The sequence below is a fragment of the Coturnix japonica genome, chromosome 11, assembly GCF_001577835.2.
Source record: "Coturnix japonica isolate 7356 chromosome 11, Coturnix japonica 2.1, whole genome shotgun sequence".
Classification (NCBI taxonomy): Eukaryota; Metazoa; Chordata; class Aves; order Galliformes; family Phasianidae; genus Coturnix; species Coturnix japonica.
In genome coordinates this window covers 10668478-10682086 of record NC_029526.1, presented here as the reverse complement: position 1 = coordinate 10682086, position 13609 = coordinate 10668478, and the positions used below count along the sequence as shown (strand labels likewise).

Below are 13609 nucleotides of genomic sequence, written 5' to 3'. Positions count from 1 at the left end.
TAATGAGGTTCAACACGGCAAAGTGCAAGGTTTTGCCCTTGGGCCGGAAGAACCCCAGGCACCTGTACAGGCTGGGAGGAGTGGTCCTTGAGAGCAGCTCGGCAGAGAAGGAACTGGGGGTCTTGATGGACGAAAGACTCAACATGAGTCAGCAGTGCGCTCTGGCAGCCTGGAAAGCAAATGGGATCCTGGGCTCCATCAGGAGAGGGGTGGTCAGCAGGGATAGGGAGGTGATTGTCCCTCTCTACTCAGCTCTTGTGAGGCCCCATCTGGAGTACTGTGTCCAGGTGTGGAGCCCTCAGTACAAGAAAGACATAGAGAATTTGGAAAGGGTACAGAGGAGGGCCATGAAGATGATCAGGGGGCTGGAGCACCTCCCCTATGAGGACAGGCTGAGGGAGTTGGGCTTGTTCAGCCTGGAGAAGAGAAGGTTGTGGGGTGACCTCATTACAGCCTTTCAGTACCTGAAGGGAACTTACACCCAGGAGGGGAGTAAACTCTTCGAAAGGGCTGACAATAGCAGGACAAGGGGAAATGGTTCTAAGTTGAAAGAGGGAAGATTTAGGTTGGATGTTAGGGGGAAGTTCTTCACTAGTAGAATGGTTAGGCCCTGGAACAGGCTGCCCAGGGAGGTTGTGGATGCCCCGTCCTTGGAGGTGTTCAAGACCAGGTTGGACAGGGCCCTGGGTAACCTGATCTAGTAAATGTGTATGTTTGGTGGCCCTTCTAGGCAGGGGGGTTGGAACTACATGATCCTTGAGGTCCCTTCCAACCCGGGTCATTTTGTGATTCTGTGATGTTTTTTTTCCACGTAAAATTCTGAAAGAAATAAATGTTGGAGATTAAATATGATTTCTTTTGATAGCCGTGGTTATCCCTAAAAGACCTGGCTTTACCCCTTTCCCCCTTCATAGGGTCATCCTCCTCTGTCACGAAGGCACAAGACCATGGGTTCTTACAAGGACGCCCCTCTCCTGCAAGCACTGGGTCGCTACGTGCCAACTTTGTGTTAGCGACCCCAGTTACACACCCATCCCCCTTCATACCTAGTTTAAAGCCCTCTGAATGAATCTGCCCAACACGGCCTAAGATCCTTTTTTGAACAGTGGGAGAAGCCACTCCTATCAGTCTCTAGCTGGTCTAGTCTCCTGTACACAGAGCCTAAGTCAAAGAACCCAAACCCCTGCCGAGCACACCAAGCTCGGAGACAGGTATTAATCCACTGGCCCATTATATTAAGCCTCTCGTTATTCCCTATATGTGAAGGGATTGAGGAGAACACAACTTGTGCTCCCGAACCCTTTACCTGTCTTCCCAGGGCTCTGAAATCCTTTTTCAGAGTCCTTAGGGAAGTTTTGTGTAAATTATCCCTACCAACCTGAAACAACAACAGAGGATAGTAATCAGTGGGCCGGACCAGGGAAGGAAGTTTCTCCGTTACATCCTTTACTTGTGCACCTGGGAGGCAGCAGACCTCCCTATGCAGAGGGTCTGGTCTACTTATTGGCCCTTCCGCTCCCTTCAGCAGAGAGTCACCAATGACAATGACCTGTCGTGTTTTCCTATTTGATGATGTATTAATTTTAGGTGAAGACTGGTTAGTTTTTGGAAGCATTGACTGGGGAGATCCATCAACACCACAATTATCCAGTTGCCCCTGCAGAGCACTGTACTGTACCTGCAGGGGGGGGAGGGGGGGGGGCAGGGACTCACTGGAGGGGCACACCTGCTTCGACGAGCAGAGGCCTTATGCAACTGACCTACATCCTCCAATTCTTTGCTGTTGTTCCCAGAGGGGTGAGAGGACAGTAGGTCCACTGTAGTAGGAACACCATCTGCATGTAGGTTCCCCTCTGTTACCTGTTTGCAAGGCAGCAGGGGGTGGCATTCTCCATGTGGAGCCTCATCTGGCTGCCAAGATCTGGGAGCTGATAGGGCTTGGTGCCAGCAATTATGTTGTATGAGTTTTTATAGTTTAATGCACCTACATTTTCATTTTAGAAAGCAAAGAATATAAACAACATTTATGCTTCTATGTCTGGATGATGTGCAACAGCTCTATAATCAATAATAGAAAATGTTACTGAAAGGCCCCATAGACCTCAAAGAGATAATGTGAATCAGCCATTAACAGTAAGTCATTATAGAACTTATTAAGTGAAGCCTTGGGGCTGTCATAGACCCTAAAGGTTGACATAAATTTTTCATACACATTGAACTTTGCTAAATGTGCTTGCATTTGATTAATGATGACTTTCTTCAGTGCACTAATAAGAAGGAAATAGAACTTGGGCTGTGGCGGGGTGAGCAGCATCCTGGAAGGGACTTTCTGCAGAGGTAGGGGAACTATGGGGCTTCCTAAACCTATCTTATCAAGCTCTAGGGAGTTTATTACTCCATGAAAAATTCTTTCTTACCGCCCGGTGATAGTGCTCTCAGCACAGCGTGGGGACATGGAAATCCCATTTTGTATTAGAAGAAATAAATATGTCATGACTCTAAAGTCATCACCACTACCACCACCCCCCTCAAGATTTTCTATCTATCTCAAAGAACGCTACAGAAGCTCTCTGTGTTTAAAAGCAGCTCTGTGATATGAATGGTAAGTAAGTCCACAAGATCTATTAGTGCCAGAACTGGAAAAAGTTTGCCAAAGTGACCAAAGTAGTCATAGATTCATGAAATAACTTAGAGCTGTCCAGACCTTACTTCAAGTGAATGGTTTCTTTAGTTGTTACTGCTTTTGTCTTCTTTTTCAACTGATGTGGATTTGGTCAGCTAAAATAGGCATGTTTTTCACTTGTTAACAGAGGAGAGAAAATAAGAGAGAAGTAAAGAATGAAAAGATTGTTAACTTCAGTCTAAAGCAGTCATAAAAAGTCTAAAGCCTTTTTCATTGTGTTAGATGTGATGCTGCTGTTCTTGATGCAGTATACAAGTTACTGAAAGTGAACTAAATGGCATCATCTCCTTTGTATATTATGTATATAAACTTATATATAAAATATATAATGGTTTTGTGAGCTTAGTGTTAGATAAATCACAAGAGCATCAGTGGTAATTTTAGAATCGGGTTCAATTCTCTTTCCCAGTTAATATATAATTATTTATACAGTGTGAATTAGGTTGAACAGAAAGTCTGGAAGGGCTTCTTTCTGACCTGGAAAGAGGTTGCATGTGTTCTCTTTCTTTCCAAGGAGACACATGAAATGCACCATATATGCTTCTGAAACCACTACAGAGATCGTGATGTATGTAACCCACTGCTCCTTCACTGGAGATGGATTTTGGATACTGGCAAAATCCACTGTGCAAATAACACAGCTGCTCTTTGAGCCTGAAGTCGCAGCTTTTGTCCTATGGTATGAAAAGACAGACGAGGAGTTAAGAGCTAAATTCAAAAGCAGGTTTGAAGTTACTAAGAAAGGATGTTAAAAAATACAGGCAAGGCTCTGTACATGAAGACATGTTTTTCAGATGATTATGAATTTCAGTAGAGAGGAGGTCTCAGTTGGTTAAAATTGTTATACTAGTGACTGGGGTGTGCATGGTCAGACAGACTAAACCAGGGAAGGATTTGAAACAGTATACCCTATCAAAGCCTGAGATTAATGACTAGTAGGCCACCTGCACAAGGTGAAGACATCACCCTGAGATCCAAAAGCCAGGCTGTTCTCCATGCTGGATTAAGGCACCAAGAAGTAAGTCCATCAGATATTACATATAATAGTACAGAAAATAGCAGAAAAACTCCAGAGACTAGCAGCTAGCTAACTAATATTATCAACCTCATTGATTGCCTTACATAAGCAATTTATTATTGTTGTTGTTCTTGTTGTTTTAATGCAGAATGTGATTCTGGTGCTGACTGTTCAGCTTTGAGTACAGTACCTCTGTAGCCACCTCCTCATCAATATGGAAACTTGCAAAGATTTTTATTTAATGTGTTTTTCAACTAAAATGAAACATTAATCTGAGAATTCTGCTGGGACAGGTAAGGCATGAAAGAATTCCAGGCTTTTGGGTCCCAGGAAGCTAAGGCTGTCTCTCTGTGAGCAAGATTTAAAGTCCCATTCTTCACTATTTCAGTAGGCTTATCAGCAACAACATAGTAAAACTGAGCGTTTTATTTTGTCAGTCAACAGTGAGGAGCCAAGAAAACATGTAAATTATTCAAAATCTTTTCTCATCTCTGGTCGTATCAGTTTCTGAGGCATGATCGTGCATGATGTAAATGTTGGTGTCAAGCTTACAAGTTTGTACCCTTTGACATGGTATCAAAACCTGCTTGACATATTGGCAGCAACATGACAGAGAGAACTTAAAAACCCCAAACAAACCCTTCCCTCCCCTAGCAGTTTAGGTTTTGAGAGTTCCCTTAGCAACCAGTACTGAACCAGCATACCTAATTGCTTTTTGCTAGTGATGAGAAAAATTGTGTATGTTTACAGTGTGGATATATGAGAGAAAGGGGACACAACAGCCCTCCTCAAATGGAAGATTTCCAGGTGACAAGCAGCTAGACAAGGAGGTGAGTATTTTGCCAGCAAAAGCACATACACATACTCCATTCACTGAAAGTTTTTGGAAGAATTTTCTCATCTCCCTTACTCTTCCATTCCTAAATGATGCTGTGAGCAGAATGTACAAGAGGGAAAAAATGGCTGAAGCATCACCTGCACTTGTTAGGATCCCTTAACTTACCTGCTTCAGAGCTGTGACAATCCTCCTATTAATTATGGTTCGCCTTCAAACCCAGTGAAGTTATAATGAATCTCTCCGTTGCCTTCCAGGGATGTGAAGCTCAGTCAGAGAGTGAGAAAGACTGCCCCCAAAGCAGCTCCTGCAGGTGAAATCCCTTCCCAGGTTCCTCAGGTATGTGGAAGTGCTGGCACAAACTACAGCCTCAGCTCACATTCCAATTTGTGTTGGGGCTAACGCAGTACTGCTGTGCTGGGCAGATTTTTACACTCACATTATGAGCACGAGACTCCAGTGACCACTGCTGTGAAGTTTAACACAAATAGATATTCTGTATCTGTGCCAAAACACACCATTCGTTGGGGTGCTGCAGATGATACCTAATGAGTATAATTCCCAGCATTTCAGAGGTAGTGTTGGCCGAGATTAGCAAGACTAACTCAATAAAGCACTATCATAATTGCATATTCACTGGGAAAGGCAAAAATAATCAAATGAAAAAGGACAAAACCGGCAGGGAAAGAAAATTTATTTCCAAGCATCTACGAGAGTGCTACAAACAATAGAGACTAAAACTCAAAGCATTTGAAACTTAAAAAATGTAGTTGACAATGTCCTTCTTAAAAATCAAACATAAAAACGTAGAAAATGCAGTTATTAATTCTAAAAGTTGCTCAATAGTGAAACAAAACCAGACAGCATCAATGAGGATGGAGTCCTACAAATGACTTCTTGTTTTCTTTTTAACTTTATTTCCATTTGTTAATTTGTAAATTGAGACTCATTTCATTTTTTTAATATTCATTTAAATTTAAAACGGAGTAATGTGCAAATCTAGCAAAATATTCTTTGGATTATAAACAGTGAAAAATCAACAACCAAAGAAATTTGAACCAAGTTAATAATAAAGTATAGAATTATATAGAATGCAAACAGCTATAATAAAGTGTAATATAACAATAAACATTATAGAGCAAATCTGCTGATTGAGCAAATTCTGCCTTATAAAACATAAGGATATAATGGGACAAGTGAATATGTTGTGATTATAGAGCTGAAATGTCATTCATAATTTTAACGAGTTAAATTTTAATCTAACTACATACATGGGGGTCTTCAGAAAAGCAATACAACAGATCAGATTTCCTCTCAGATCAAGCAGGTGGGTACCTGACTGCAAATGAAGGACAGGGTCTGTAAAATGAACAGTAGAAAAATGGATATCGCTCCTATTTATTGCCTCTTCCCATATTGCAGCAGCTGATCTCTGACCCTAAACAGCAAACTACATTAAATTTAGGAGAACTACAGCTGTACACAGATGCTGAAAATGTGGATGCACGGAACGTATTCCAATCCCTTGCTCTTTCTGAACTAATATAAAAAACAGTTATAGATAATTTTTAGATTAAAAACATACATTACAAAGAACGACTCTGAAAGCACTCCGCATTTCTGTCATCACAAATTAAAACGCCTTCCTATCAGTGGATGATTCTATTCTACTGCGATAAATGAAAAATAAAGTAAAACAAAAGTAAGTGCCAGAATCTTAATTAATACTCAGGTAAGGTAATTGTCAGGTAGAACAGTCTTTAGGGAACTTATAGCTAAATGGGGTCAGATTTCAGTCTCTAAAACCCGCAGCTTAGCACAGACAGGGAAATCACAAGCGTGGAGTAAGCTGTAAGCACAGAGTACTCCCGTCCACTTATAAAGTCGGTTCCGAAACCTCTGGAATTTCTAAGATATAAGATAAATGCATATTACATGGGACATATGTAAAAGTATTACACTTAATTTAATCCAGAAAACACAGCAGTATTATAGGAAGATTCTTACTGTGTTCTGGGAGCAGCCACAAGCTGTAGATAGGGGGTACAAAATGTTCACCAGACATTACATTTTCTTTTTTGAAATCTAAAAACCATTTTTAAAATGTACTTGATTTTTAAATAATCACTTAACAAGGCAACAAACCAACTACAAACACATAATAAATAAGGCTATTAAAAGGTCACAACTGTAGTAAATTAGTCAGAACTATAAATGGGACATTAGAAACACTATGTTTTGTTCTTATATGCTTAATAACCAGAACAAGAATTAAAAAAAGAATCAGTTTATTTCAAAGTCTGCTTCTTATATTGAAGCACATATTAAAGCAACAGTACAATGTTCATAAAATATAAGTGTGATGCTGTAACATTTCTTACATGTCAGAATACTGATATTTGTATGTATACTAAAATAAGAATTTTAAAATTGTACAAATAGATACATTAAAAATGACATAGAAATAGGGCGCCTCCCACTGCAACAAGACAGAGTTTTTATATCTGGCATGTATTAGTTCAAGATGAAAGTATAAGCAAAAAGATTTACAAGAATCAGCTGTAACAAGTTTGATGCTCAAGAGACATAATAATTGTACATTGTACTGTACATACATCATATGGGTTTAAGCTGGCTGAATATTATATATTTCAAGTTTAAAAATGCACTACCATATAGAGTGTCCATAGTTTAAGGCGAAATTACAGCTCAGAACTGTTAACTTTTCTAATTTGTGGAAGCTTCTTTGACATAAAAGATTTAGATGTTCATAACACATAAAAGATTTCCCTTATTTGTTGGTTCACTTTTAGCATTTTCCTTCATTTAAATATTCTGTAACTCTTAAGTGGGTTTTTTCCTCCAGTGAAGTTGGCAGCCAACTTCTGTATTTGCCTTCTGTAGGAAAAGGTACTTCACAGTATTTATCACTTTTATGTCCTTTTTTATCAAAGGAATCCCTTCTGTCAAATGTTTAAATGAGATTTTTCTTGATTTTTAAAAAAATACCTGCTTACATTTCTTCTGGATTCTTCAGAACATTGGACACAGTTCTTAAGGCCAAATATTGAACTTTATTGTTAAGAATCATCATCGAAAGTGTCTTTGGAGCCATACAAGTCTGCAAGTTTCTTAAATCGAGGTCCCCAGTTTTGTAGATAGTCGTAGTCCAAATCAGAATCTGTTGTCGCTGACTCTAATGAGCTAAGTGAACCAGCCACTGAGCCTCTTCCTTCATAGCCATAGATCTGAATAGAGTCATATGGAGGAGCAGTTGGATCGTTATCAGCCTCTTGAATTCTTGTGTTGATGAAATCATCAACATCAACACTGTTGGGAGCTGGTCGAAGCCCCGGTCTTGGCATATACTGATACTCAGGTTTTATGTCTTTACGAGGAATAAATCCATTGATGCCATCGGGGTTCTGCAAAGTAGCTATGTCAAAAGCTTCAGTATCTTCCTCTCCTCCTCCTTCGTCATCGTAAGTAATAATGTTCTCACGGACATCTTCTTCTTCAAAAACGATCAGAGGTTCTTTCTTCTGCCTTTTCAGTGTTACAAACAACACTACAATGACTACAGGGGGAAAAAAAGAAAAGTTAGACTGCACTCTTGAACATAAACTGCTTTAAAAACAGACTATTGCATTCATTGAAATCTTAGCTTTTATGTTCCAGTTCAGCATGTATTTTTGCTAGCATCTGCATTTTTAGCATACCCAGCTACGTAAAAGCTATGATGTTTGTACACAGAGTTGAACATAATGATTCAAAGGTTTCTCTTTGGGCTGAATGCCATTCCTCATACTAATTGTTCATTACTGCATAACTTTAATTCAATAAAAGGATTTGTAGGCCCCTAATGCTGTGTGACTGCCTCTGAGTGGTCCGATCACATGTCTGCTTGCAGCCAAACAGGATGAATCTCTTCTCTCTCCTGTATGCCCAAATCTAAATTCCAATTTCATGTTCTGGGCATTTCCATGAAGATGGAATTGTTCTGAAGCAACAACTCCAAACACATCTTTACTGATGTGTTCCTTCTCACTGTAGATTTCTTTAAAATAACTTAAATATGTAAGAAAATAATGGCCGTTAAATGGATGGAGCAAATTAAAACATTTTATATAAATATTTTCAAATAATCCGGAAATGCTTTATAGCACTTTCTTAAAAGCAAATCTTCCAAGCCCTTCATTTGTCTTCAACACAAGGGAAGTTGGAGGGAAATAGCTGGCAGGAGCCATTAATCCTGGCTGACCTCAATAAGGAACTTGTCATCCAGGGAAGATCACAAAACTTAAAACTGTATGTTGTGACCTCCTTTAAACAGTGCTCCTGATTAACTGATACTGGGCCACAGAAGGACATTCCTCGAGCACACCAGACATATTCACTCGTGTTTGCTATTGCAGTCATCATATACTGTGTTTCAGCCTGCCAGATTAGTACCACCTATTGGAATACATGCTTAGAAATTAAGATTAATGCATACATCTTGGAATGAAAGGCAAGCCTAACTTTTAAATACAGATAACTGTAGAATAAGTAAATAACTACTTTACCAAGCAAAATCACAATGCAGGCAAGAATGGCAATTAAAGCCCCAGTGCTTAATCCCGCACTGAGGATGTAGGCTTCAGCATTACAGGAGAGCAAGGAGCCATTGCTGTCACAGCCACAGACTCGGATGGTCAGGGTGTTGGTGCTGCTCATAGGGGGAAGCCCTCCATCACTTATTACAATAGGAAGAAGGTATAAATCTTGCTTTTGACGACTGAATCCTTCACGCCTAACAAGAACGCTTGCAGTGTTATCTGTTTAAAGAAGAGAGATAGTCATCACTTTTATAGTCATAGTAAATATGGAAAAAATATATTTTACTGCAATGGCTCTGAAGTTTCAGATGGTTTAGCACGTAAAAACAACCAGTACAATGGATCACCTTCGTAATGACCCCAAAACATTACAGTTCTGTGTTTAATTTGCACAGTAATATAATACTTTTAATTATTTTTGGGTGATTAGGAATACAACATTTAGCTCTCTTTGGTAATACCGATTTGCATAATATCGTTCTCTTTACAAAGAATCTTAGCAGCCCTCATATGTGAGTTCACAAATTACTTAAACACCATAAGGCAATATGGTCACAGTAAACAAAGCAATGACTTTGCAACTGATGATGTTTATCATTATTATAAAAACAGACATCATATAAACAGCTGAATATTAGATATACCAGCTAAGGCAATCTGATACATTAACTATAAATACTAAAAAGTGCATATGTTTTTGAAAGCCTATTCTACAAATCATTATCATAGATGATGACAGTGTCTTTAGCATCCCACTGACTTTCTGGGAAATTCACAAGACTTCATCAACTGCTAGAATGACTGAGCCTTGGCATTGCTGTCTGTGGAAGTTCTAGGCTCTTTCCAGAATTAAAACCTCTGGTGGAAAAGAAGAAAGCAAATCCCTGACTTATTGTTCTTGATGCCAGATCTACAGGAATGGAAGACACAAAATTGGCCTGTTAAGGAGACTCCCATCAAGATACAGAAGTAAGTCAACACTTACTGTGTAATAGCAGATTTGTTCACTTTCTTCAATAGGACACAATGAAGTAAGCCATATTTTAGCAGAACTAGTTTTTCACCCAAAGCCAGAATTCAGACAACTTAATCACATACACACAGTCTCCTGGCACACGCAATTACTTATGTGCCCATAACACAGGAGTTAAGGTAGCACTCACACTAACGCTATTTTCATTTTTTTTTTCTCTGAGCAGTTGCCTCCTGGTCCAGAGCATGGAAACCAAGCTGCTCTCTCAGCACAGAGGTCACTTTGGATAGTCCTTCATTCTCCCTGGAGCAAGAGCATTTGAAAGGCAAGTGTGTGAAATGAAACACTGGAATGAGACAGCCAGTGCTTCCTACTCCCAGCCTGACCAATACAAAGACAAGGAAACATGAACAGCATTTCTTTATTTGTACTTCTTGTTTTTCATCTTTCAGACTGACCCTAAGTTTATAAATTTGTAAACATCCTGAAATAAGTAAGTAAAATGAAACAACCATATCTGTGGCTTTTGGAACTCAAAAACCAGTTTATAAAGATTTACTTTGCACAACCTTTTCTGTTTTCAGAATGGATTTTCTACTAACAAAAAGAAAAGACAGAAAATAAAGGTCCTTTTATCTACTAATGGAGGGCTGTTCTCCTCCTTTTTACTGCTGCCTTGAGGTACTGCAAAAGATTAATCATTTTCCTGTTGAAGAGTCAGCATAATTTCAAGAATTTAATAATGCAAAACATAGAACCTCTTTTTAATGATCTAATCACTGTATTTTTCCATGAAAATCTGTGAATAAATTATACTAAAAATTAAGTATCCTTGCCTTATGTTAACCACCTTTGCAGACAGTTCCCTTGAAACATAAGAAGGTCTGAAACAGTTCCCAGATTTGGTGGACACAGATCAATTTATGGGATGAGAAGAAAGCCTGTACTGGGGCCCTGCTTACTGAAACTCCCCTACTAGAAAAAACTCTGAAGATCACAGAAAAAAAAAAAAAAAAAGAAAAGAAAAAAAAAAAAAGGATGAATTTCTTTAGGACCTTCAGGTCCTAGATACAGTCTGTTTGATATATGTAGAAGAAGTAAGTTAATCTCCTTATGTCTTCGTGTCTCCTGCCAGGCCCAGCATGATCGATGCCCAGACTGGTTACATCTGCATCACAGAACTGTAGTCTTTGAGAAAATGAAATCCCACAATAGTATGCAGGTAGGAAAAAAACTACTAACTTCTCCTTTACTTGTTGGTCCTATTTGCTGAGGCTAGAGAAGCTCATAAAGATCTAATTATTTATCACTTCAGCTTTCTGGAGGTGCCCTTTTGTTTCTTTTCATAGACATTTTACCCTTCTAAACATTTGTCCAGGTTTTGTGGCACAATGGGAGAACCATAGCGATATCAGTGTTTGTGTGATGATAGGCATGTTATTTTTTGACATTAAATTAATGGGCTTATAACAATTAGATATAAACACAAATGTGTTTCAATAGTATTCCTACTAGAAAAGGATAGCAGATTATTCAGTTATGAAGTATGGCCAGCTCCACTGTGGTCAATTGCAATTTTACTAAGGCTGAATGTGATCCAATGGGCAATGTCCACTGCCATTTTTAAAATTAAAATCTAATTTAAAGTTGAAAAAGGATTACTGCATCATTTTTGTTTCTTTTCCTGATCAGTTCTCACATTTAGAAGGGACATAATATCCACAAGAGAAAAACAAAAACCTCCTTTACCTGGATAAAAGATAACATGTAATCCTAGCTAATATTCTCATCCTTGATTTTTCATCATTTTCAAGTCCCAGGAGTATAACTATAATCCATGTATAATGGCATTTTTTAAGCCAAGAAACAGAAGCTAAATGTCAGTACTGGCTTAAAACTATTACTTAACACATATGGGAGCTACCAGGCTGTCAGTCTTAAAGAACACAAAGACAAGAGCAAGAAAATATTCATCTTGATGCCATCCAGAAAAATACACATACTCTCATTTTTCAGCTATTATTGCCTGGGATTTCCAAAGTTGCTTTCAGCAAAGATTGCATGAGCTCTCTATGAAATCTTTCCAATTAAAAGTTAAAGTTGCATTGCACCATGAAGATTTTTACAGTTGATTTTGCTAATTTTTGATTCTCCATTTTCTGGTGATTTCTTTGATGCTTTCCCTGTTTTTCCTCTACATAAAGGTAAATACAGTTTAGTTTTTGGGGGCTCTTTGACCCCAGTACTATGTAAAGATGCTTCTAGATGGAAGAAGCTAAATGCATTGTGATTACTGTCACTTCCAGCAGAATGTGAGTGCTGACTCAACAGGATGCCTGAACAATTCCAGGTGTCCAAGTGTCTGAAATCATTACCAAGAACTGGTAAGTACTATGGAGAATCCATAGCAAAAACCTGTATTTTACTGTTCATATGCTTCAAAATCTCCCGATTAAAATGTTGAGTGTGAGAGAGTGTTTTCATATTGAAAAAAAAAAAGATTTTAGTCACTGATTTTAGTGGACTGACTTAAAATCTTAATTTCAGTCTTTATAAAGCTCCATCTGGTGTATTTCAAAACACTGCTACACTTGAGTTTTATGTAGTATAATGCATCCTTGTGCAGAGTGCAATAGCGGGGTGGTTGCATTATTTCCAGAAGTATTGGCTGTGTGCTGGACTCATACAAGGTGAGCCCAAGTAAAGGGCATTTCATTTGAGGACAGAGAAGGATTTAAAGCTGGAAATCCATCTGTTAACAATTCATCTCTCTGTTGTGAAGTGTCATGAGCCTCTGCTGCTCTTTTGAAGCTCTGACTTCAATGGGATTGAAACTGAACAAGGCCCAGGCTAACACAGTACTGTTTATTTATGTGGTGTAATGTAAGTAAACAGTGCAAAAGTAATTTGGTGTTTTATCACAGCATGTGATAAGCCATTATCTCATGTTTTCTATGGAAGATAGTCGATAGTCTCAGTTGAAGAAGTTGGTAACACAGTAGGCTATTAATAGGATATGGGATGTGATTACTTTTTTGGATTACTGCAATATGTGATTACTTTTAGGGGTTGGTAGAAAGAAACTCTATTAAATGATAATTATAGGACTGTATTCACTTTAAAGTTCTGTAATAGTCCCAAACGTTGGAGTTTTCATTAACTGTTCTCCACAGTTAATAAAGCCATTTTTATCTGAAACCAGTAATTCTCTCTGAAAGTGATGGCATGCTATGTAGCTGCTCAGATTTACAAATGAATAAAGAAACTTTAAATGATTGTGTAAATTATTTGACTTGCTAATAGTAGCATGCTCTCTCTCTGAAAACTTCTTTATATGGAAGTACTTAGAATTTTAACTCTATTATATCTTATATTAAAAAAAAATAAAAACAAAATACAGAAATAATTAACAACATTTAAGCAGTAAAGATTATATAAAATTCATGAAAAGACTGGTTGTGAACGAATGGATTTCTTCTCTTTATTTCCTAGTTACAGAATT

At 38.3% G+C, this 13609-nt stretch overlaps 1 protein-coding gene and 1 long non-coding RNA gene across 6 annotated transcripts in view; one reads left to right on the top strand and one right to left on the bottom strand.

Annotated features, from left to right (window-relative positions):
* Positions 1-3844: 3844 nt before the first annotated feature.
* On the top strand, positions 3845-10933 carry LOC107319338. The gene is made up of 4 exons (XR_001557747.2): positions 3845-3994; positions 4452-4531; positions 4794-4875; positions 10043-10933. It is a non-coding gene; the product is annotated as an uncharacterized LOC107319338 (long non-coding RNA).
* Positions 5214-13609, bottom strand: part of CDH11 (cadherin 11) — a 228116-nt gene continuing 219720 nt past the window's right edge. For 4 of the 5 annotated variants that reach the window (XM_032447059.1, XM_015874078.2, XM_015874075.1 and 1 more), the window contains 2 exons: positions 9102-9353; positions 7617-8113 (listed from right to left, as the gene is read on the bottom strand). In XM_032447059.1, the coding sequence (XP_032302950.1) occupies positions 7617-8113; positions 9102-9353 (749 nt within the window). Of the gene's footprint in view, positions 8114-9101; positions 9354-13609 lie in introns of all 5 variants that reach the window. The other variant, XM_032447058.1, reaches the window with a different exon arrangement.